The sequence below is a fragment of the Amborella trichopoda genome, chromosome 13 (assembly GCF_054954075.1).
Source record: "Amborella trichopoda isolate Santa Cruz 75 chromosome 13, AtrichopodaSantaCruz75HAP2 v2.0, whole genome shotgun sequence".
NCBI lineage: Eukaryota > Viridiplantae > Streptophyta > Magnoliopsida > Amborellales > Amborellaceae > Amborella > Amborella trichopoda.
In genome coordinates this window covers 3,349,005-3,369,538 of record NC_142348.1, presented here as the reverse complement: position 1 = coordinate 3,369,538, position 20,534 = coordinate 3,349,005, and the positions used below count along the sequence as shown (strand labels likewise).

The window sequence follows — 20,534 nt, the reverse complement described above, 5'->3', positions numbered from 1 at the left end:
ACAAGAAACTAGAGAGAAAAACAAAAAGAAGCTCGAATATATATATATATATATATATATATATATATATAGAGAGAGAGAGAGAGAGAGAGGTGAAATTGCCTTTCTTACATAGTTCATTAACCAACATCCAATAACAAAAACAAGAAGCTAGAGAGAGAGAGATAGAGAGAGAGAGAGGCATGGTCAATAAAGCCTGCGAACAAGTATCCCCTCAAAGGTGATGCCTGGGCCAAAAGCCAAAACAAGGCCCCATTCCTCACCACCATCTTCCTTAGCCTCTTCTCTCATGTAATCCAACACATAGAAGATCGTATTACTGCTAACATTCCCATAATCCATTAGAGCCTTTCTACTGCACTTCAATTTCTCAGGATTGAGCCTCAAATTGCTCTCCAACTTGTTTAGGATTGCTGGGCCTCCTGGATGGACGGCCCAAAATAAATCATTGAACTCTGTGAGATTTGCATTTTTCATCAAATTCTTGCAAAAGATGTCTATGTGGCCTTCAATTTTTTGAGGGAGGTCTCGACCCAACTTGAAGTTTATGCCTGCATATTCAAGAAAAAAGTAATTACAAACCATATTTTTATTGCTAGGGTAAGGCAGTGGTTGAAAAGTCGGCGAGCCCACTCGAAATCATTTGAGTCACCTTAATCCCCAATTTTAGAGCCAGGCATTTCAATGCACAGTTCATTATAGGGAGTCAGGTGATACTTGATTCATATTCTGAGTCCCGAGTGAATTTTTTGCTTTTTTATTACGTTTTTTCCCTTTTTCATCATTTAGGCCAACATAGGAACCAGCAATCTGACACAGATCGGCAAGTGCTTGACACCCAATTCCCTGTTTAAAACACTGGTCTAGGGTTCTAATCCTAGCTTGCTTAGTTAACAAAAACAATAAGAAGGAATTTTACCAGTTATTTGCTTTCAAACTTTGAGATTTATCGTTTTAAGTTTATTTTATTTTATTTATAAAAACCAAGGTTTTGACTTAGTTCATTGCAATTGAGCTCCTACATGTGCATGTTTTTAGGAAGGGATGCCCTATAAGATGAGCAATGGCTATATTCATGTCTTGGATTACACATGCCCATGCATATCTATGAGATAGGCATGGGGATAGGCATAGACATGGGTATAGGCATGCTGTTATGAAACCATGTGCAAAAATAAGAGTTTTCTGGGCTTCGGCTTAGTGGTAGATATATCGGTTTGGATGAGAGGTCGGTTCGAACCCTTGAAAATTTTCCAAATATAAGGAAAAATATTATATAAGCCAATTTTGGCAGTCCATTTGTACGACACTGAATGTAGGCCTTTAAAAACAATAGAAACCAGTATTTCAAAATTCGGATAAGTGGGGTGAATCGTCCACCCCATAGGTCTATGTCGGATTGTTCATCCGGATTAGTCTGAGTTGGCAATCTTAAAAATACTATTAAAAATGAAATTATAAAATGGGGTTGGGGGAATTCATGAGAGACTTACAAAAATAATAGATAAACTTAAAATAATAATAATAATAATAATAATAAGATTTTCAAGGAGGGGTAGTATTGATATTTTTCCATAAGCAATTCAATCCCGACCTTCGGATCCAAATTAATGGGTTTTAAAATACCGACAGAAACTTTAACAAAACTTATGTATAATACCTTCTTCAGTCAATCTGCCTTCAATGATCCCTTGGGTACCAGGCAAAAACTCTTGAACTGCATTGTGCAACTCCATGAACGGCTTCTCCCCCTCACTAAATGGTCCACTCCCCACTATCACAGCTGCAGCTCCATCTCCAAACAGTGCAGCTCCCACCAAATCATAAGGCCTTGCAAGATTTGGAGGTCTATACCCTAAAATTGTGGTCTCTGCGGTGGTCAAAAGGACCCTGCTTCCAGGATTATTTTCGGCTATGTCCTTTGCGACCCTTAATCCAGTTACTCCTCCATAACAACCCAAAAAATAAAGCATTACGCGATTAACATCCGTTTTTAATCCGAGATTAGCAGCTAAATAAAGATCTCCACCTGGAAATCTTATCTCACTAGAGGAGACATAGACAAGGTGAGTGATTTGAGACACAGGTTTTCCCCAGTCACTGATGCAGGAGAGGCTGGCCTGGAGGGCCATCTCGAGGACGGCATGATTGGCGATGTCGAGCCTCTGTGTGATGGTTGGAGAGCCCTCAGTGGTGAGCTCGGGGTACTTGTCGAGAATTTCCTTGGATATCACGGTGTATCGGGTTTTTACGGTGGTGTTTTTGCCTGTGAGATGGTGAGATGATGGCTAGAGAGTTAGAGCATGAGTGAGAGAAGGTTCGTAGAGGGAGCGAGATGTGTGTGTGAGAGAGAGAGCGAGTGAGACGTGTTGTGTATGTGTGTGCATGTTAGAGAGAGATGTGGGATGCATGTGAGTGTGAGTGTGAGTGTGAGAGTGTGAGAGAGACATGGTGTGTATGAGAGAGAGATGCTTTGTATGTTTGTGTGAGAGAGAATATATAATGTATTGCATGTGAGAGGGGGAGAGAGAGAGAGGGATCGTGTGCAAGAGAGAGAGATTGTGTGCACAAGAGAGAGATCATGTATGTGCATGCACATGTGTGTCTGCATGCATGTGTGAGAGAAAAAGAGAGAGAGAGTGTGTGTGTGAGAGAGAGAGATCATGTTTATGTGACTTAGTGTGTGTAGTGAGAGAGAGAAAAAGAAACCTTTTATGATTTGGCATCAAATAATTAGAAGAATTTTTATATGGGATTGTCTATAAAGAGACTATTTACCATTTTATACAAGGTAACAAGTCCCTTAAATTTCAAAACGAATGATGATCGTAAAAGTGTTATCGATTAGAAACCAAGTTCCAAAACAAAATAGTGTAAATTATTATCCCTTGCATATGGCGCACTGTCATTTATTGATGGGTAAATCATTTGTGGGTTGTAAATTGCAATAGCAGAGGCAGCCAAAAGATCAATAAAGAACAAGAACCACCCATCTAGTTTTCCCAAAAATTTGAGCTTCACATTGTGCTCCTGCAGGAGCACGCTTAATGTTATGCATGTCATTTCAAGATGGGCACCTCCCAAGTTAAAGTGAGAAACTTACAGAGCCTCTCGAGCTTCTCTCTAATGACGGGGTCCTGGCAGTTTGTATTCCTAAAGTAGGCCTCCACAAGGCACTCTTGGGGTATAACTTGCTCAGGAAAGGCCTTCCCTACTGCTAGAATTGTTGCCTCCTTTTGCTCACCAATAAATCCATTGTCGCTACCATTTTGACCATTTGCCATCACTGTCTCAAATTTTGGGGAGTAGAGAGAAAGATGAAGTCCCAAATTCTATGCTTTGTGGCAGAGAGAGAGAGAGAGGAAATCCCAAATTCTATGCTTTAGGGGGGAGAGAGAGAGAGAGATGAAATCCTAAATTCTATGCTTTGGGGGGGGAGAGAGAGATGAGATCCCAAATTCTATGCTTTGGAGAGAGAGGGAGATGAGATCTCAAATTCTATGTTTTGGAGAGAGAGATATGCTTTGAAGAGATAGATAGAGAGAGAGAGGAGAGAGATGAAATTCCAAATTCTATGCTGTAGAGAGAGAGAGAGATGTACAAATGAAACCCCAAGTCCCAACCACTAGATGAGAGAGAGAGATATTAGATGCAAAAGAAGTCTCAACTTCTATGCTTTGGGTCATGGTTTTTATGGGAAGGAAGCTTGTTTTTGGGGTAGAAGCTGGTTTGAGGTGAGGTATGTGTGAAAGCAATAATATGTATTAATTAAAGAGTTTGGGTGAGATTTTGGTGGTGCATGTCACCCTTGTGAGCATGGTTCACCTCAAGATTAGGAAGGTTGGATTTTAAGAGTAGGGTTTCTCTCTCTTTCTTTTCTCTCTCATGCTTGCACACACACTCCCATTCTCATGCCCTTTTGGTGTTTTTGACTTTTGTTGCATTGAATAGTATAGTTGGAATGAGGTTGCACACTATTTCTCATTCCCATGCCCTTTTTGTTTTTTTTTTTACGAGAGGTGTTATGGGATTCGCACCTAATAAGTGAGGGGTGATTGGTACAACCACTCATAAAATTAGTCTGAACAATTTTTTTTTTAAAAAAAAAATATATGGATTGATATATGGCAAGGTTTGTATTTTCTGATATTATGTAGAGGTGTTTCGTTTTCATTTTTCTCATTCATTTTAAACATCGAACTAAGTTTTTTTTTTTGGGCAATTTGATATGGAAGACATTGAACCACTTCATACTTAGATTTTTTTTTTTTACTTAAATATGGATCGATTTGAGTCTCCAACATCTGTTTGCTCTTACAAAAAATTGAATAATTTTTTGTTGTCTAATATCTCTCATGTTGCACCGTGCCTTGGTACCTTTTTTTTTTTACATGTATAACATCAGCATCATCGTGGTAAATCGTTTTTGTATTTTATAATGGGAAAGGTTTTTATACTTCCCCTACAACATAGAAGATCTATGCTTCCCCTACTATCCAAACGTTTAATTTTGATCAAGAGAGCCACTCACCGTTTGATCTTAGATCTGATGTCTCAAAGTATTTTATTTTTAATTTTTTTATACAAATTATATGAATGTGAAATTTGGTCTGTGCCATCGTCTCATTGGGGCGCACCTATAAAAAAATATTAAAAATAACTTTTCGATAAAATATAATGACCAAAATACCCCTTGAATCTTTCAGAGGTATTTTGGTCATTTTATTTTATGAAAATATTGTTTTATATTTTTCGCTAGTGCGAGTTTAATAGAGGATTGGATGTACAAAATTTCGTGTTAAAATAGTTTGTAGAAAAATTTAAAAATAAAATAGTGTAGAGACGTGATATTGTGATCGGGGCAATCTTAGCCCTCCATTCAGAATGGACGGTTGGATAAGGGGAAATATATAAGTTTTATGTTGTAGGAGAAGCATAAAAAGCTTTCTCTTTTATAATAGGAAAAGTACAGAATAAGACTATTTACCTTTGATACGAGGTGGTCACATTAATCTTGATTATTGGATGTGAAATTGGGTGTCTGCAATTATTCTATTGACCAAACTCAAACTTAAAAAAAAAAATTTTTGAACTTTGTGATACATCCAAAATATCAAATTTTATATCGGATGGTTGTAAGTAATCGTGACTACCTTGTATGAAAGGTAAATGGTCTCATTATATACAACCCTTCTATAATAACTCCAAACCTCAGTATCATTCCAATGAAAAAAGTAAAATAAATTTCTATGAGGTCGTATGAAAAAGTAAAGTCTCACCTCAAAACTTTAAAGAAAAAATCATTGACTAACCTCAACAAAAAAAATATTTTCAAATCACACTTTCTATGTGCCTGAAAAAACTAATGTCTAAAGATCGAATGCAAATCATCCAAATTTTGGATGGTAATATTTAATTGTTAGATAAATCAAAATTCATTTTTCCAAAAATAAAATAAAATAATAATTCTTAAATGATTCTCAAAATTTAAGACAAAAAAAGTTCCTACCAAGTAGGTCTCCCTCTTGAGGAAGTAAGTCCAAATTGCAATGGTTTTTCAAAACAAACATGTGAATTTTGCTTTTTCGAATTTAAGGCAATGTTAGGAAAATCGATAAGCTGAAAGCATGTTAGAGTCAATATTGCAATGGTTTTTAAGCAAACATGGGAATTATGCTTTTTCAAATTTAGGCAATGTTAGGAAAATCGATAAGCTGAAAACATATTAGGCCTTTGAGAAACTGCATTTCTATATATTTGAGCCTTAAGCCCAATGGAAGCCGTATTATTGAGCTTATTGAAGATGTGAACAAGAGCCTCAATTTATAAAGTTATAAAGCTGTGTAGTACTAAAAAAAAGTAATATATGTAATGAACCACCTTCTTAATATAGGTACACATAAATTAAAGAAAAATATTGTACCAGAAAATAAGTATAGGTTTCAATAATTTCCACACTCCCCCTCAATAATTTCCACACTCCCCCTCAAACTCAAGATGAGTTAAGAGAGAGCAACTCGAGTTTGGACAATTGAAGGCGGGCTTAGAAACAAAGTACAAATAAAAGAAGCTCGAGTAATTGCAAATTAGCAACATTCACAAATCGCCACCTCAAACAGAGGTATCTCGCATAACAGCAAATCAACAAGCCTCCAGAATAGACAAGATCGAGTAACAAAAAAAAAAAAAGATTTAGATCATCATACAGAATGGAGTAACAGAAAACTTCATCATCCAATAGGATTGAGTAATGAAAAACTCAATTATTAAACATGATCCAGTAATGGAAAAGTTGATCATCAACCAGGATTGAGAAATTTGATCATCAAACTGAAAGTACTTGGAAGAGCCAACATAAATCAGCTACGGATCAACAAGCACAATTGGACCTTAGATTCGAAGTTGAAAACAATTTCCAAAGCAGATCAGAGAGTCGAAACACGACTCGACAGATAAACATATAAGAGAGTTGAAACACGACTCGGTGGTTATTTTGCAGAGGTTGCTTATCAGCCGTTTTCAAATACCATTTTTAGATGTGGATTTAGAGGCGGGTTTAAGATCCGGCTCACCAAGGATCCGGCATCAAAAGGAGCACAACATTAATGGTTTATTTAGGTTGCGATGCTAGATCAACAGAGAGGCACAACCAAATTGAGGGCTTCACCGATCACAAAAACATAAACATATTCTTCTATTCTCGTGGTTGGGGCGGTGCTTGACGGCTTGTTATTCCACGATGGATAATCGATCGATAGCAACTTGATCATCCCCAATGGAAGCAGTGCCATGCAACTTTCATGGAGAGTTGGGAGCGAAGACAAAACCTTTGGTTGATAAGAAGACATATAGGGAGACAATTTCTGCCTTTTTCTTTCTTTCTTTTTTTTTCAAAAGCCATGTATGAGCACCCACTCAGTCGTTACTCAGACTTAGAGATTTTCAGCTAGAAAAAAAATGACAAATGATAAATAATAAATAAAAAAAGGTTTTGATAGAGAATAACTCGGATCCAAAAGTTAGTGAGATATAAAAACAAATTACTAAACTTGCAGTCGGCGCCTCTCTCTCTCTAAGCATTAACCTAGGGCTGCACACAATATACTTGCGGACCTACTTTCATCTAACAATGGATGGGGACAAGGATCACACGGTTGATCAAAGACCAACACAACTATAATATTTTGGGATGGTTTACTCTGGTTTAGATGGTGGTTCTCTTAATGGTAATAATGGTGCTTCAGGACATGAGAGGGGGTTTGGGTTCTAGGGAGGTAAAGATAAATGGGATCCACTCAATTTTGAAGTTAAAGAGATGAAATATTAGCAGCCATGGATGGTGAAGACCCAGAATTTGCAAAAAGCAAAAAACACAAAAGTGTAGCCAGAAGGAAAAGGATGAATATCAAGAGAGAGATCCATACCAAAAACAATATTAAAAATACACCTCATGGTAAGGAACTTGCTCGAGAGGTTCAAGATCTTCGTTGGCCTTGAGTGCTTGAGTTAAAACAAGGCTCCTCGATTGTATATCTCATAAAACCCTAGATTAAGTCAAGTCAAAAAGCCTTGTTGACAATTTTCAGGCTACTAGCTAAATACATCATCTTGTAAAATCAATTATAGGAACAAAAAAAAAAAAAGGCGATCATAAGAGATGAGAAAAAATCCCGGATATGTTTGCACTAGACCGTGAAGGGTCTTTTGCTGGAAAATACATGGCCAAAAGGAAAACTAGTCCTTATTAAATCATTGGAAAAATACTTGGCTCTGATACCGTACAAGAAACTGCATTTTTATATATTTGGGCCTTAAGCCTCTATGGAAGATGTATTATTGAGCTTATTGAAGGTGTGAATAAGAGCCCCGATTTATAGGGTGCAAAGCCGTGTACTACTAAAAAAAATAACATATGCAAAGATACTAAAAATAAGTGTAGGTTTCTATGGGCTTAATTGGTTAGTGCTTGACAATTTGCAATGTTGCTATAATCTTCAATATATTGCAAAATTAGTACCTTTTAATAATTAAAAAAGAATTATCTACAAAGAAACCATTTACTTTTTTGTATAAGAAGGTCACAACTATTCCCACTTATTAGATGTCAAATTTGATGGCTTGAGATGAGTCACGGAGTTCAAGAACTGTTTTTAGAACTTTGTGTCTAGTCAATGACACTCTTATGACCACCCATTTTGAAATCTAAGAGATAGAACTGATTGTGACCTCCTTGTACAAAAGGTAAATGGTCTTTTTGTAAGTATTGAAATAGACGCAACAAACACAAAAATATGAAGTTTTGGACTAAATACAAAAAAAAAAAAAAAATTAATAAAGGGAAGTGTTTGGGAGGTTTAAAAGTTGGATTGTCAAACCTAGAAAAATATGAGAATAAAAACTAATAATTAAACCTCACCATTAGGGTTCTTAATAGGCCCGGGCTGACCTGCGGGCTTTCAAATCTGGCCAGATTCGAGTTGGGTTTGGGGCACGTGTTAAGCCCACCGGGTTGGCTTGGTTGATAAAAAAATATCCAGGCCCACCAACACTAGACCGACACAAAGTTTTTTAAAGTATACATATTACAAATATTAAATATTTTTTCCCATATTTATATAGTGCTTGGCCCAGTTTGGGCCTAGTTATCATGAATTGGGGCTACGCCCGGGGTTTGGCCCAAAACTAAATTTTGGATCTAGCTCGGGCCTAGTCCCATCAACAACCCTACCCTCCACGTATGTAAACAATTTTTAATGCAAAAGGATTTCATGTGGGAGCATAGACCATTTACTCCCTTCTGTAAAATCCCGCCCAGGAGTAATTGTAGGACCCCAAAGTTTGATGATGTGAACTCCCATAGACTCCATAATAAATGAATAAAAAATGTCCAAATCGCACTCCCTGTGCCCATGCCCTTGAAGGAAATAACGATTCAAGATTGAACACATACTATCCAACTGTTTAGGGTGAGATCGAGAACTTAAAATTCAAATTTTATCTTTTGAAAATAATCATATAGAGTTTCTGAGGTGGTTACCACAATTTTAGATCGAAAAAAAAAAAAAAATCCAAAATATTCATCTATCTGAGGGAGGGTGTATAGTATTGCTCTTGTAAGTGTAAATGTGGTAATGGACCCGACTAGACCCGGGAACTGACAGGTATACCCGACCTCAAGTCCGGGTATAGATCTAAAATTTAGAGCCAAATACTAGACTCAAACCCAACCCGTACCCATAGTCATAGGATATATGATGGCAATCATGTGTCTTTAAGTGCGGGCTAGGTGCTCATATTGTCACAATATTGACAACATTTACAGTATTATTGGCAAAAAAAAAGAAGGAAACAGTTTGTATATAGAGCCGAGGCTCTAAACAATCAAATTAGAGCCCACCTCAAAAATTTCATATAAGAGATTGCTTTGATGCCCAAATATCCTCAAATTGATCATCTCGACATCAAAATGCATGGACATGAGAAAAAAATGGATTTTCAATTTTAGAAATAGTGCATCTAATAACGTAATTTTGGACAGCCAATTTTAAGATTTTAAAGTTTTCGTAGATCTGCTCGTTCTACACTATTTTTGAAGCTTTAAATTTTATGATTAAATATGAAAATATATTTTAAGACTATCACGAAGATTTCTAGTATTGAAACCACATTTCTCGACACTATTTGAAGGTGTGTTTTGCTTTGATTGTTTAGAGCTTCAACTCTATACAAACCATACCCAAACAAAAAAAAAAAGGAAGCTCATAGTAGGGTATATGATGGTAAAAAAATAATAATAATAATAAGCTATACACATAGGGTGGCAATGGATCCGACCTGCCCCAGGACCCGACAGGTTTGGGTACATGACCAAAATTTGGACCCAAATACTATTCGGGTTCAGGTCCAGCTAAACCCGACCCGTTGCCGCCCCTATGCCAGTGCATAGTATACATGCTCTTTATTAATTCCTAAATCATTAAGAAAATAAAAAGTCTTAAAAACACCTATAGGTGAAGTGTTATAGTGTTTCGCCCCCGTTGTGACGGTTTTGCCTAACAACCGCCACAGACCTATGGGAGCCATAGCTGTCCCTCCATATTTTTTGCTTCAAATTTGTATAAAAAAATCTTGTCACATACTTACTATGCCCGTGACGGACCACCACAAACATGCTAAGTCCGTGACGGTCTTTAATCCATGCCGCCCAAAAAAATCGAACGGCGCCAAGCCCATGGGCTAAAATACTGTTAATTTTCGCTCATAGGCATTTTGTAGCCTCTGCCTTAAGAAAAAAATGATATTAATGCAATAGAAAAAGTTTATATGAGGGTGAGGCCATATTCGGATTCGGGTGAACCCAAAATTTGGATCTGAACCCTAAAGTCAGGTCCGAATTGAAATCCGAATCAGATCCGGGTGCAATGGATCCGATCAAGATCCGACCTGAGTCCACATCCGGATCCCATCATATTTTTTTTAAATAATAAATTTTTATTTTACATATATACTTTTTTTAAAAGAAAAGTTTACATAAGGTTGCAGCCTTAAAATATAGAAATACAAATGCAACTCAAAAATCCATGGCAAACGTTTGTTTTAATGTCGAAAAACCCTCTAATTGATCATCTCAACAACGAGATGTATGAATGTGAAAAAAAAAAAAAAAGATTTTGAGTCCCATAAATAGTGTATCTTTCAACACATTATCTAGATCGTCCATTTTCAATATTTTCATATGTTTATAGATCTACTTGATTTTACCTATTTTTGGAGTTTAAAATTTTATAATTAGATTTGAAAATAGATTTTGAGATAATCCAAAATAAATTTTTACACCAAAATTATATTTTATGATAAAATTTGGAGGTGCACCTTAATTGGATTGTTTAAGGTTGAAACCTTATAGAAACCACATCCATTTTTTAAAATAGTATATGTATAGTAATTCGGATCAGGGTCCACATCCGATATATACTATTTAGATATGGATTTGAATATCTAGGATCCAATTTGGACCCAAATCCTATGTATACTGTTCGGATCCAAATCCGGATATAGCCTGCTCGATCTTTACTATTTTTTATTTTTAAATAAAAATAAATTTTCAAGCCATTGCAAAGATTTTTAGTTTTAAAACATCATTGGACACTATTTTGAACGTGGGGCCTTACTTTGAATGTGTACGGCCTCAAGCCAAACCACACCCTAATGTAATATGGGTGTAGTTTGTGTAAGTCTGAGGCCCTAAACAATCAAAGTAAAACACACTTTTAAATAGTAATAAAAGATATTGTTTAAGTACTATAAATCTTTGCTATGCTTAAAAATTTATTTTCATATCTAATTATAAAATTCAAAGTGTCAAAAATAGTATAGTTCGAGCGGATCAATGAACACTAGAAATTTTTGAAAATTGACGGTCTAGAAATACATAGTAGATGTACTATTTTTCATACTTCAAATCTAATTTTTCTCATATCCATATATTTTGAGGTCGAGATGATAGATTTGAGGATTTTTAGGCATCGAAACTTCCTCTTCTAAAATTTTTTTCAGATGCACCTTAATTCGATTATCTAGGACCTCATCCTTGTATGACCTTCTTTTCAATGTGATATGCACATTCTGTCATTTAAGTGCTGAAATAATTTACCACTGCACCTTTAACATTAGGGAATTTTTAAGATGCGCCTTAATTTGATTATTTAGGACCTCATCCTTATATAAACTTCTTTGGAATATGTACATTCTGTCATTTCAGTGCTGAAATTATTTACGACCGCACCTTTAACACTAGGACACGTGGTGCGCAAATAGCTTACACGAGGCTTCCGGTGAGTTCTTCGGTTTTCTTTATCCATTTTTCCTTTTTTGCCAATCAAGAAAAAGAATTATTATTATTTTTCAGAATTATGAGTTCATGTTCCAATTTCTTCCTCTTTGTTTGTGATCCGCCATTACAAGAAGATATTGATTCATAAGGGTTTCTTTTGGACATTCATAAGGTAAGTCCTGCAATTTTCTCATGGATCAAGGATTTTTTGAAACAAAAATAGATTAGGGTTTTTTTCGTAGTGCCATTCTTCTCCAGATATCTTTTCCCTGTGTTAAGAAATTATTGTTCTCTATTTATTTTCTTTTTTTTGGAAATTCGTTTTACTGATAAATTTAGTGGAGAAATCAGCGTGTCGGATGTTGAAGGTTTGTTGGTTGAGTGATTTAATTGTTAAGAATGATTTTTCTTTTCTTACATCCATGTATTTTACTGAGAATTTGAATTTAGGTTTCTCGCTTCTTTTATTTCTTGAATGCTGTGGTATTTGGGTTTTGAATTTACTGAGTTTATTGCTTTGTGTAATGATTAAGAAGCGGGGGTTTCAGGAAATTTATTCAATTTATAAAGAAATTAAGTTAGCAGGTGAATTTCTCTAGTGTTTGTGGAATGGGTGTGGTTTGTATAAGGTTGGGGCCCTAAATAATCAAAGTAAGGTGTATCTCTAAATAGTGTCGAAAGATGATTTTTCAATGGCCAAAATAGTTGTGATATCTGGAAATTTATTTTTATCTTTAATTATAAAATTTAAAGCTTGAAAAGCAGTGTAGATCGAGCAGATTTATAAACACTTGAAAATATTGAAAATTGATTCGCCATTACAAGATGCACTATTTTCCAGACTTGAAATCCATTATTTTTCATGTCTATACTTCTTGTGGTCGAGATGATCAATTTGACCCTTTTTCTACATCGAAACAGCTTCTTCTAGTGAATTTTTGAGGTGTGCCTTAATTTTATTGTTAAGGGCTTATATAAACTTTTTCCTTGTGGAATTGGGTTTCCGTTCTTAATAGCTAATACTGCACTCAATTTTATTTACTTTTTGTTATTGAAAGCCATGCATTGTTTGTATGATTGTATATGACACTATGGATTGTATTTTTAGATCTGAATTGGTTACATATGATGAAAGTTGAGATTCTGGCCCTTCTTTTGTTTATCTTTTGGAAATGCATGTTCCATGGCGAAGGTGTAGCTGTTTTGACTAATGCTATCTACTTATTTAGTTATTTTAACTTAATTTATGTGATTTCTTTTGCACAAGGCATCTATTGCTTGGATATTGGAAGTTTGGAACAATTTTTGTAGGAAGTTGATTTACAATTTCCATGTTATACACCAATTTTTTGCCATAATATAACTGCTATAACAGTTTATGTTAGAAAATAGTCTAGGTTAGAATCAAGAGAAAAATGACTGAAATTTGAAATTCTAGATAAAACTTGGCAGAAAATGGTATCCAAATTTTGGAAAAGAACGGCCTCAAAGTTCTGTTCCGCATATGCACATATTTATTAGGTTGTGCATGTGCATGTGTGATCCAAAAAAAAATGACTGAAATTTGAAATTCCAGATAAAACTTGGCAGAGTTTGGATACTAATTTTGGAAAAGAACGGCCTCAAAGTTCTTCTGTTCCGCATATGCGCATATTTATTAGGTTGTGTGTGGGCATGTGTGTGATCCAAAAAAAAAAAAAAAAAACAATCTTGTGTTTGTGTATGTGTGTAGAATTAATAATAAATACCCCATTAAGGTACAACCTTTCTTACGCAAGAAAAAAAAATCCAGGTTCCTTTAGCATGTAATGTTGGAGGGAGCAATAAGGGTATGGTTATATTCTTTTAATGCAAATTGCTCTATGATTTGGCCCCTTGCATGCCATTGCTTGGGGTTGTTTATACTATGATGGCTGTCGAATATACCCTCTTGCTCATAAATCTTTCTGAGCATTGTACTAACCTAATTATGCCCTTGTCATTTTGAGCTTGTTTACTGATTTCGTTATTGTGTTTGTTAGCATAGAAACTCCTGGTAACATGGATAACTTACCTTCTAGCAAGGAAGAAGGTACCTCTTCTTCACTGGTAAGAACGTATGAATGGTCCCTTTTTTTATCTTTCTGTTGATTTTTTCATGCATCGGTTTAGCATCAGGAATGTTTGAACTTGTTGTTGCTGGGACATGTAAACACGATTTAAGACTTTTTTTTTTGAACTATATGAAGTTTGAAGAAGCATACTAGACCATTTTTTACCTTTGGCATTTGTTCATATCAGATTTACAACAATGATTTGATGAGTGAGGGTGTCATTCCACAATTATTCAGTTGCTTTCCACTTCCAGCAATTAATGAAGCTTCTTCATATCTTCTGCAAACAACTTCAAATTTGGGCCGTCGGTTCTCTACCATTGTTGGTATGCGTGACTTTTTTTATTCTTCTTCTTTTGTGATATGAGTTTATTGAAGTTAAAAGGATAAAGAAATTTGTTGGAATGATCGTATTATTTTATTATTTAACCTTCCTAGAGTGCACATATCATGGATATGATATATAGAGATACTGGGAATTTTGTAAGCACGTGATAATGAATGCTATATATTGAGATATAAGGAGCACCCTTTTTGTACGTATGTCCATATAATAAACACTCTTTATAGTGTGTTTATTATAGCATACCATAATTAACTTAATTTAATATCACTTACCGAAAGGAAGTATTGCTTCAGTGCTTTAGGAAAATTATGCTTGAAATTGGAAACTTATCCATTATCCCGTGGTCTATTATGAGGTTTCTTTAACCTAAGTAACATTGAAGATTAAGTTTTTTTTTTTTTTTCAAAGGTAATCATCCTTTAGTATTTTGATTTGTTGGAGTTAATCATTGAGTTTCTCTTGCGTTTTCTCTCTCCTGTTTATAGGTCGCTCTTTTGCGATGACATTTGCTGTTTCGTGGGGCTTGCACATAAAAGCCCAGGTCAACTTGTCTTTTCTTTTAGAAAAAAAAAAACTTTTTTCTGGCTCTTGTTGCCAACTTTTTTAAATATCATAACATGAAAGTTGAACGTTGTTTGGGGTTCAACTTCTGTGTCATTTACTTAAGTAGGACATTTACGATTCAATAATATTATTAATTTGGCTGGATATTACTGGGTAAATATGTGCACATCATTTGTAGTTTCTACTTATCTTTGCAGTTAGTTTGATGACGAAAATGGATTGAATTTGCAGAACTACATAGTTTTTATATAGTACGTGAAAAATAACCCCATAATTGTTTCTTCATTTTCTAATGCAATTTTATATGCATATAAATCTTGCGTAATATCTTGTTTGGCCAATCTCATATTTCTCGATTTTGTAATTGTACTTTTGCTTTCTTGGCTTTCAACACGTCGTTGTTGCATAACTTCATCTGTGTGACTGCTTCTTTTGGACCTTTTCCAATATGAATTATTCTTTCTTCTGTAGATGTTCCCATGGGTGAGTACATGTGAATATGTTGAGAGAGAGAGAGAGGGAGAGAGAGAGATTGAATGGAATTTTACTTCGTACATGGATCATTAAAGATTTGTGTTTATGCCTTACATATTTGCAGAGGAAGTTGTCTTGGCAGATGGTAGCAAGACAACACAAATTATATCATCTTCTGATCAGCAAGCAAGGCCTCTTTTAGGCAACTCTATATCTTCATCAGAGCAGTGTTCCACTTCATCAGAACCTTCTTTTGCAACTGCTGATCCTTCAATGCATGATCGGAGAGGAAAGAGCAGAAAGAATAATGAATCTGGAGAAAGAAATGCTGCAATAGCTGAATCAACTCAAAACTTTTGGAATGGAGCTTCTATTTTTAAAGGGTATGCTTTGAACCTCTTCTTGATGCTGTTGTTGAAATATGTTTTGCATAAATATTTGCTGATTCTATCTTTTTACTTTTCAATGCCATCTTCTTTATACTTTTGAATGCCATTTTCTTTTTCTTACACATGGTGGTTCTTTTACCTTTCAAACCTTTCAGACTTGTTTCCCGGGTGCAAAAGACACTGCGTGGTTCTGCTGATGACATAGGATGGCTACAGAGGGAACCAGGAATGCCACCTGTCGAAGATGGCACAAGAAGATTCAATGAGCTTCTTGTGGACATTAGGTTAGCCTGCATTGTATGATTTGATTTTGTATGCACTAACATGCATGGAAAATGAAACATTTAATCTCGACTTGTATAAGTTTTATATTCTCTCTCTCTCTCTTTAGTATAAGTTCTCTGCTTATTTTAAAGGTTTTATCTTCTAATTTTTTTCAATTGCCAGAAAAGGAGAGCACAAGTTGCCAGAATCATTAGTCTATTTACTGGTACCAGGTAACAAATTTTGATTTTTTTATAATTTTATTAGTTTAAATATTAATATATATATATATATATATTTTTATTTTTATTTTTAGTTTTATTTTATTTTATTTTTATTTTATTTTATTTTTTTATTTTTTTATTTTATTTAATTCCGAAAGATAATTGCTAGTAAATATGGCAACCAAAAATCTATTAACATGAAATTGTTATATTTCCTTCTTTTTTTTTCTCTGGTTCAACAGGTTTATTCAGCAACCATGGTCCCCTTTATTTTGTCAATACCAAAAGATTCTTTTCAAAGCTTGGTCTGGCTTGTCACATCGCCAAGATTCACAGTGAGGCAAGAGTCTGAATATTTTGGTGGTTCCATTGCTTGTCATTTGGTTTTAGTTTTTTTTTTTTCTTTTTTACCTCGGAAAACCTAAGCCCGTTAAGGTCACTGACTGTTCAATAAAATGGACGGTGATGGAGATAGCGGAACCCCATCAAAACAGGACATGACCCTCCATCACCATCTGTTAACTGTCATGGGCCAATGAAACATGGTTTCCTTGGGCCAGTAGACTTTTGTATACTTATCAAGATGTTTATTCAGTGTTTATATCTTTTACATCTGTCTATACCAAACTCCAGGCTTCAGTTGAGAAGAATGCAAGAGAAATAAAGGATTACATTGAGGAGCTCTATTGGGGTTCTGGCAAAAGAGTCCTACTTCTTGGGCATAGCAAAGGGGGAGTAGATGCAGCTGCGTGCTTATCTTTATACTGGTCTGAGTTGAAAGATAAAGTTGCTGGGCTTGCATTTGCACAAAGCCCTTATGGAGGAAGCCCTATTGCCTCAGATATTTTACGGGAAGGGCAGCTTGGAGATGTTGAAACTCGAAAGCTCATGGAACTCCTCATATGCAAAATTATCAAGGTATGGCCGCTACTAAGGTTCTACTAACATTGCTTTTGTCATAACTTGGTAGAGCTTAATGCATGCATATATTGAGAACTTCTGAAATATTAGCAATGGCAAAAGGCGTAGTAAAGGTACTCAAGTGCGACCTTTTTCATAGGGGAAAATTTGACTGAGAGCCAGTAACCTTATAAGGACACATGTGTCAGGCATGTATCTAACATGGATAGTTGAACTCACATCTTGACATATCAGAACGCCATTATTAACAGACAAGGTGTAAACGTGTGCAGTATGTTCTTTAAAACATCATGTTAGACGCGCACTTGTTGATGTCTAACATCAACTTGTGTGTCAGACTTGTGACTCTTGGTATGTCTGCCATTAGACGCATGTCTGTCACTTAGAATGTGTGTCCATAACCCTAGACACACGGATCCATCACTTAAATGTGTGTTATGGATACACGTGTTGCACTTTCGATATCTTCGATTGATAATCCAGGAAAATGGAGAGATTGAAGAAGATTTCACACACATAATTAGAGCTGGGTGGGCGAAGTGGAGATTTCAATTAGAATTTTATGTGATCGCCGCATACCAATTAGGCTGAAGGGCAAGTTCTTTAGGACATCGGTGAGACCTTCTTTGCTCTATGAGGTGGAATGTTGGGCGCATAGATTGAGTATAGTGGGGATGAGGATGTTGAGATGGATGAGTGGCAAGACAAGAAGGGAAAAAATTCGAAATGAATTTATTTGAGAGAATTTAGGCGTGGCACCAATAGGCGATAAAATGAGAGAGAGTAGAGTTAGGTGGGCTAGCCATGTGTTGCACTGACAAGTACAACACCTGTTAGGAGGTGCGATTTAGTTCAATTGGAAAAACTGAAAAGGGCAAGGGGTAAGCCCAAAAGGACATGGTTGGAAGTAGCCCAAAAAGATACGGGGACTTATGGCCTCACTGAGGTTATGGCCTTTAATAGAGCAGAATGGAGAACCAAGAGTGATGTAGCTGACCCCAATTAATTGAGAAAATGCTAAAATGATGATGATGATGATGGATACACATGTTCATCCTTGGATGCACGTGTCTTTTTTGGTTTATTTTATTATTACGATTTAAAAGTTACTAAGTTATTTTATATATATATATATATATATATATATATATATATATATATATATATATATATATATATATATATATATATATTTGTGTGAGTGTGTCCGACACACCACCTTACGGAGAACTGTGTCAGGACATGCGTGTCCATGTCCTTGTGACATAGGTTATGGACTTGCGGCCTATTGTTGGGGAAAGATAGCGGAATTGCCAGATTCCAAAATTCTTAAGCATGCACTACACCTCTCTCTCTCTCTTTCTCTCTCTCTGCATGCAGTAATACATGACTATTCAGTTGTATCTTACATTTTATTTGGAGTTACCCCAAAACTTTAGATCAGGGCATTGTCCATAGTTACTATGGGTAAGACACCCCATAGAATGAATATTGAGCCTTCTACATCGAAAGAATTGCATAAAATGATGATAGGACTTTAGAGGTATTTATTAATTTCCAATAACTTCTAAAAATCTATGTAGGTTGAATGCAGACAATAGTGAATCAAGTTATGAATTGATGCCAATATGTTTTGAAACCTTATGAGAATTTTTAGATGATTTTAGGCTTCTGCAGAGACTTTCTCGTCATCTGTTGTCTCTGAACCTTCATGAATCCTTCAGAACCATCTTGTCATATAAGATCGTTAAAGAAACTTTTAAAACCATGTCAAAACCTATGGATCTTACACTGTGACCTTTTTTCGTACTGATGTGCCTTGGAACCTTCAATATAACCATCTAGAAGCTCAACAAACACCCTAACCTGCCCCTGCATGCCTCGCCCCCTCACCCCTACATCCTTCTCCCCCCCCCCACCCCTATTTATTTACCCTTTTATTTTCGCTTGCAATGTGAATCTTTTAGAACCATCTAGGACATACCCCCTTCTTTCAACCCCTCAAATCCTCTTTTCAATATTTTGATTCTTATATGAGTGAACTGTCTTTCTTTTTGCTTTTGCAAAACACGCACTCGCTGTGTGTACTTTTGACTTGGGGCCTTTTAGAAACTTCTAAAACCATCTAAACTAATATTCACTTTCTAGAATCATTTGAAAAAGGAAAAGAAAACCCCTTTTATCCACTTCTTTTTAATCATCTAGAAAATTCTGTGTCCGCTCTCACTTGCTTTTTCTTCTTTTTCTCATTTGCACATAGGGTGACTTGCAAGCACTAGAAGACCTCACATATGACAAGAGGAAAGAGTTCATAAGACATCACAAGCTACCACCGGATGTGCCCGTAGTCTCATTCCACACGGAGGCAAGCATGGCACCTGGGGTCTTTGCTACCTTGTCTCGCGTTGCTCATGCTGAACTCCCCCGCCTCCCTATCCCCACCTTTGGCCCCTCAGGGAAAGAAGAAGAAGTTGAACCCACCAAATTACCTGTTGTTTTTCCCTTAGCCGCTGCTATGGCGGCTTGTGCATTGCACTTATATTTGAGATATGGAGAAAAGAGTGATGGTCTTGTTATGAGGAAAGATGCAGAGGTTCCAGGTTCTGTGGTGATTAGGCCGGACCGTCAAATGGACCATGGCTGGATGGTATATTCGAGTCTCAGTGATGATCCTAATGAGGCTGATGCCTCTCAAGTGTGTGAAGCTCTCTTGACATTGCTTGTGGAGTTAGCTGAAAAGAAAAAATTAGAAAGTGCCAAGAAGAATGAATGAAACCTGTGAGTTTTTACCATGAACTGATATATCATTTCCTCTTTTTTTTTAAAAAAAAAAATTATACATATATTCGTTTTCTATTGTCTAATGGTGTATTTGGCATTGGCCTGTTGATTAAGTAGTTAAGTTGTAAGGGAAGAAAGACTCTGGTTCACGTTGCAGGTTCGAGCGTGCCCACTCAACCAGAAAAGGAAAGGAACAAGATTGGCAAATGACCATTGTAAAGATTTGTGTGCGTGTAGATCCTTTCGGTCTCATCCTCTTTCCTATTTTCATTAATCAAGGTTGTTTTCATAGTCCTTGTGTTATGTCAGTTTTGATGTTTTGATCTTGTCTGCATTTATTTTGGAAATCCGGGAAATCACATGCATGCATCTGATACTTAGAAAATTTTCTTTTATCATGTTAAAATTAGAGTCAGGAATGGTGTACATACTATTCTCTAAGGAAAAGGTTTTAGTGTCAGTCCCTTGATGCCTCCACTATTCATGCACAAGTGACTGGTGATCGTGGTCGAATCTTGATTTTTTAATATGAATTCTATTATTTATTGTAAATAGACAATGGATGTATCAGGGACATAGTCCAAACCATATCGGAGCAATTCAAGTTGTGCCTTCAACACATAAAAACTAGACCTATTGTGCAGG

General features: G+C 35.9%; 2 protein-coding genes across 12 annotated transcripts; one reads left to right on the top strand and one right to left on the bottom strand.

The window, feature by feature from the left end:
* Positions 1-89: 89 nt before the first annotated feature.
* On the bottom strand, positions 90-3,736 carry LOC18428194 (type III polyketide synthase A). The gene is made up of 3 exons (XM_006837234.3): positions 3,104-3,736; positions 1,661-2,266; positions 90-551 (listed from the first exon to the last, which is right to left on the bottom strand). Exons 1-3 carry the CDS (start codon positions 3,282-3,284, stop codon positions 187-189), a joined length of 1,152 nt encoding a protein of 383 aa, XP_006837297.1. The 5' UTR covers positions 3,285-3,736; the 3' UTR covers positions 90-186.
* Positions 3,737-11,592: 7,856 nt separating this feature from the next.
* LOC18428195 (alpha/beta-Hydrolases superfamily protein) lies at positions 11,593-20,180 on the top strand. Of its 11 annotated transcripts, none has more exons than XM_088856246.1 (10): positions 11,593-11,834; positions 13,860-13,921; positions 14,114-14,252; positions 15,435-15,693; positions 15,855-15,983; positions 16,147-16,196; positions 16,430-16,527; positions 16,821-17,105; positions 19,369-19,886; positions 20,047-20,180. In XM_088856246.1, exons 2-9 carry the CDS (start codon positions 13,874-13,876, stop codon positions 19,879-19,881), a joined length of 1,521 nt encoding a protein of 506 aa, XP_088712372.1. In that variant the 5' UTR covers positions 11,593-11,834; positions 13,860-13,873; the 3' UTR covers positions 19,882-19,886; positions 20,047-20,180. The 11 variants fall into 11 exon arrangements, with proteins under 11 accessions (XP_088712372.1, XP_088712376.1, XP_020519324.1 ...); XM_088856250.1 differs by having other exon boundaries at positions 20,007-20,180; XM_006837235.4 differs by having other exon boundaries at positions 11,616-11,834; positions 13,855-13,921.
* Positions 20,181-20,534: the final 354 nt, after the last annotated feature.

Coding starts and splice junctions, on each gene's coding strand:
- LOC18428194 (XM_006837234.3), bottom strand. CDS start 3,284: ATGGCAAATGGTCAAAATGGTAGCGACAATGGATTTATTGGTGAGCAA. Junction 2,267..3,103: donor AGAGAAGCTCGAGAGGCTCT/GTAAGTTTCTCA, acceptor ACCATCTCACAG/GCAAAAACACCACCGTAAAA. Junction 552..1,660: donor AGGCAGATTGACTGAAGAAG/GTATTATACATA, acceptor TTGAATATGCAG/GCATAAACTTCAAGTTGGGT.
- LOC18428195 (XM_088856246.1), top strand. CDS start 13,874: ATGGATAACTTACCTTCTAGCAAGGAAGAAGGTACCTCTTCTTCACTG. Junction 13,922..14,113: donor AAGGTACCTCTTCTTCACTG/GTAAGAACGTAT, acceptor TGTTCATATCAG/ATTTACAACAATGATTTGAT. Junction 16,197..16,429: donor AGTCTATTTACTGGTACCAG/GTAACAAATTTT, acceptor CTGGTTCAACAG/GTTTATTCAGCAACCATGGT.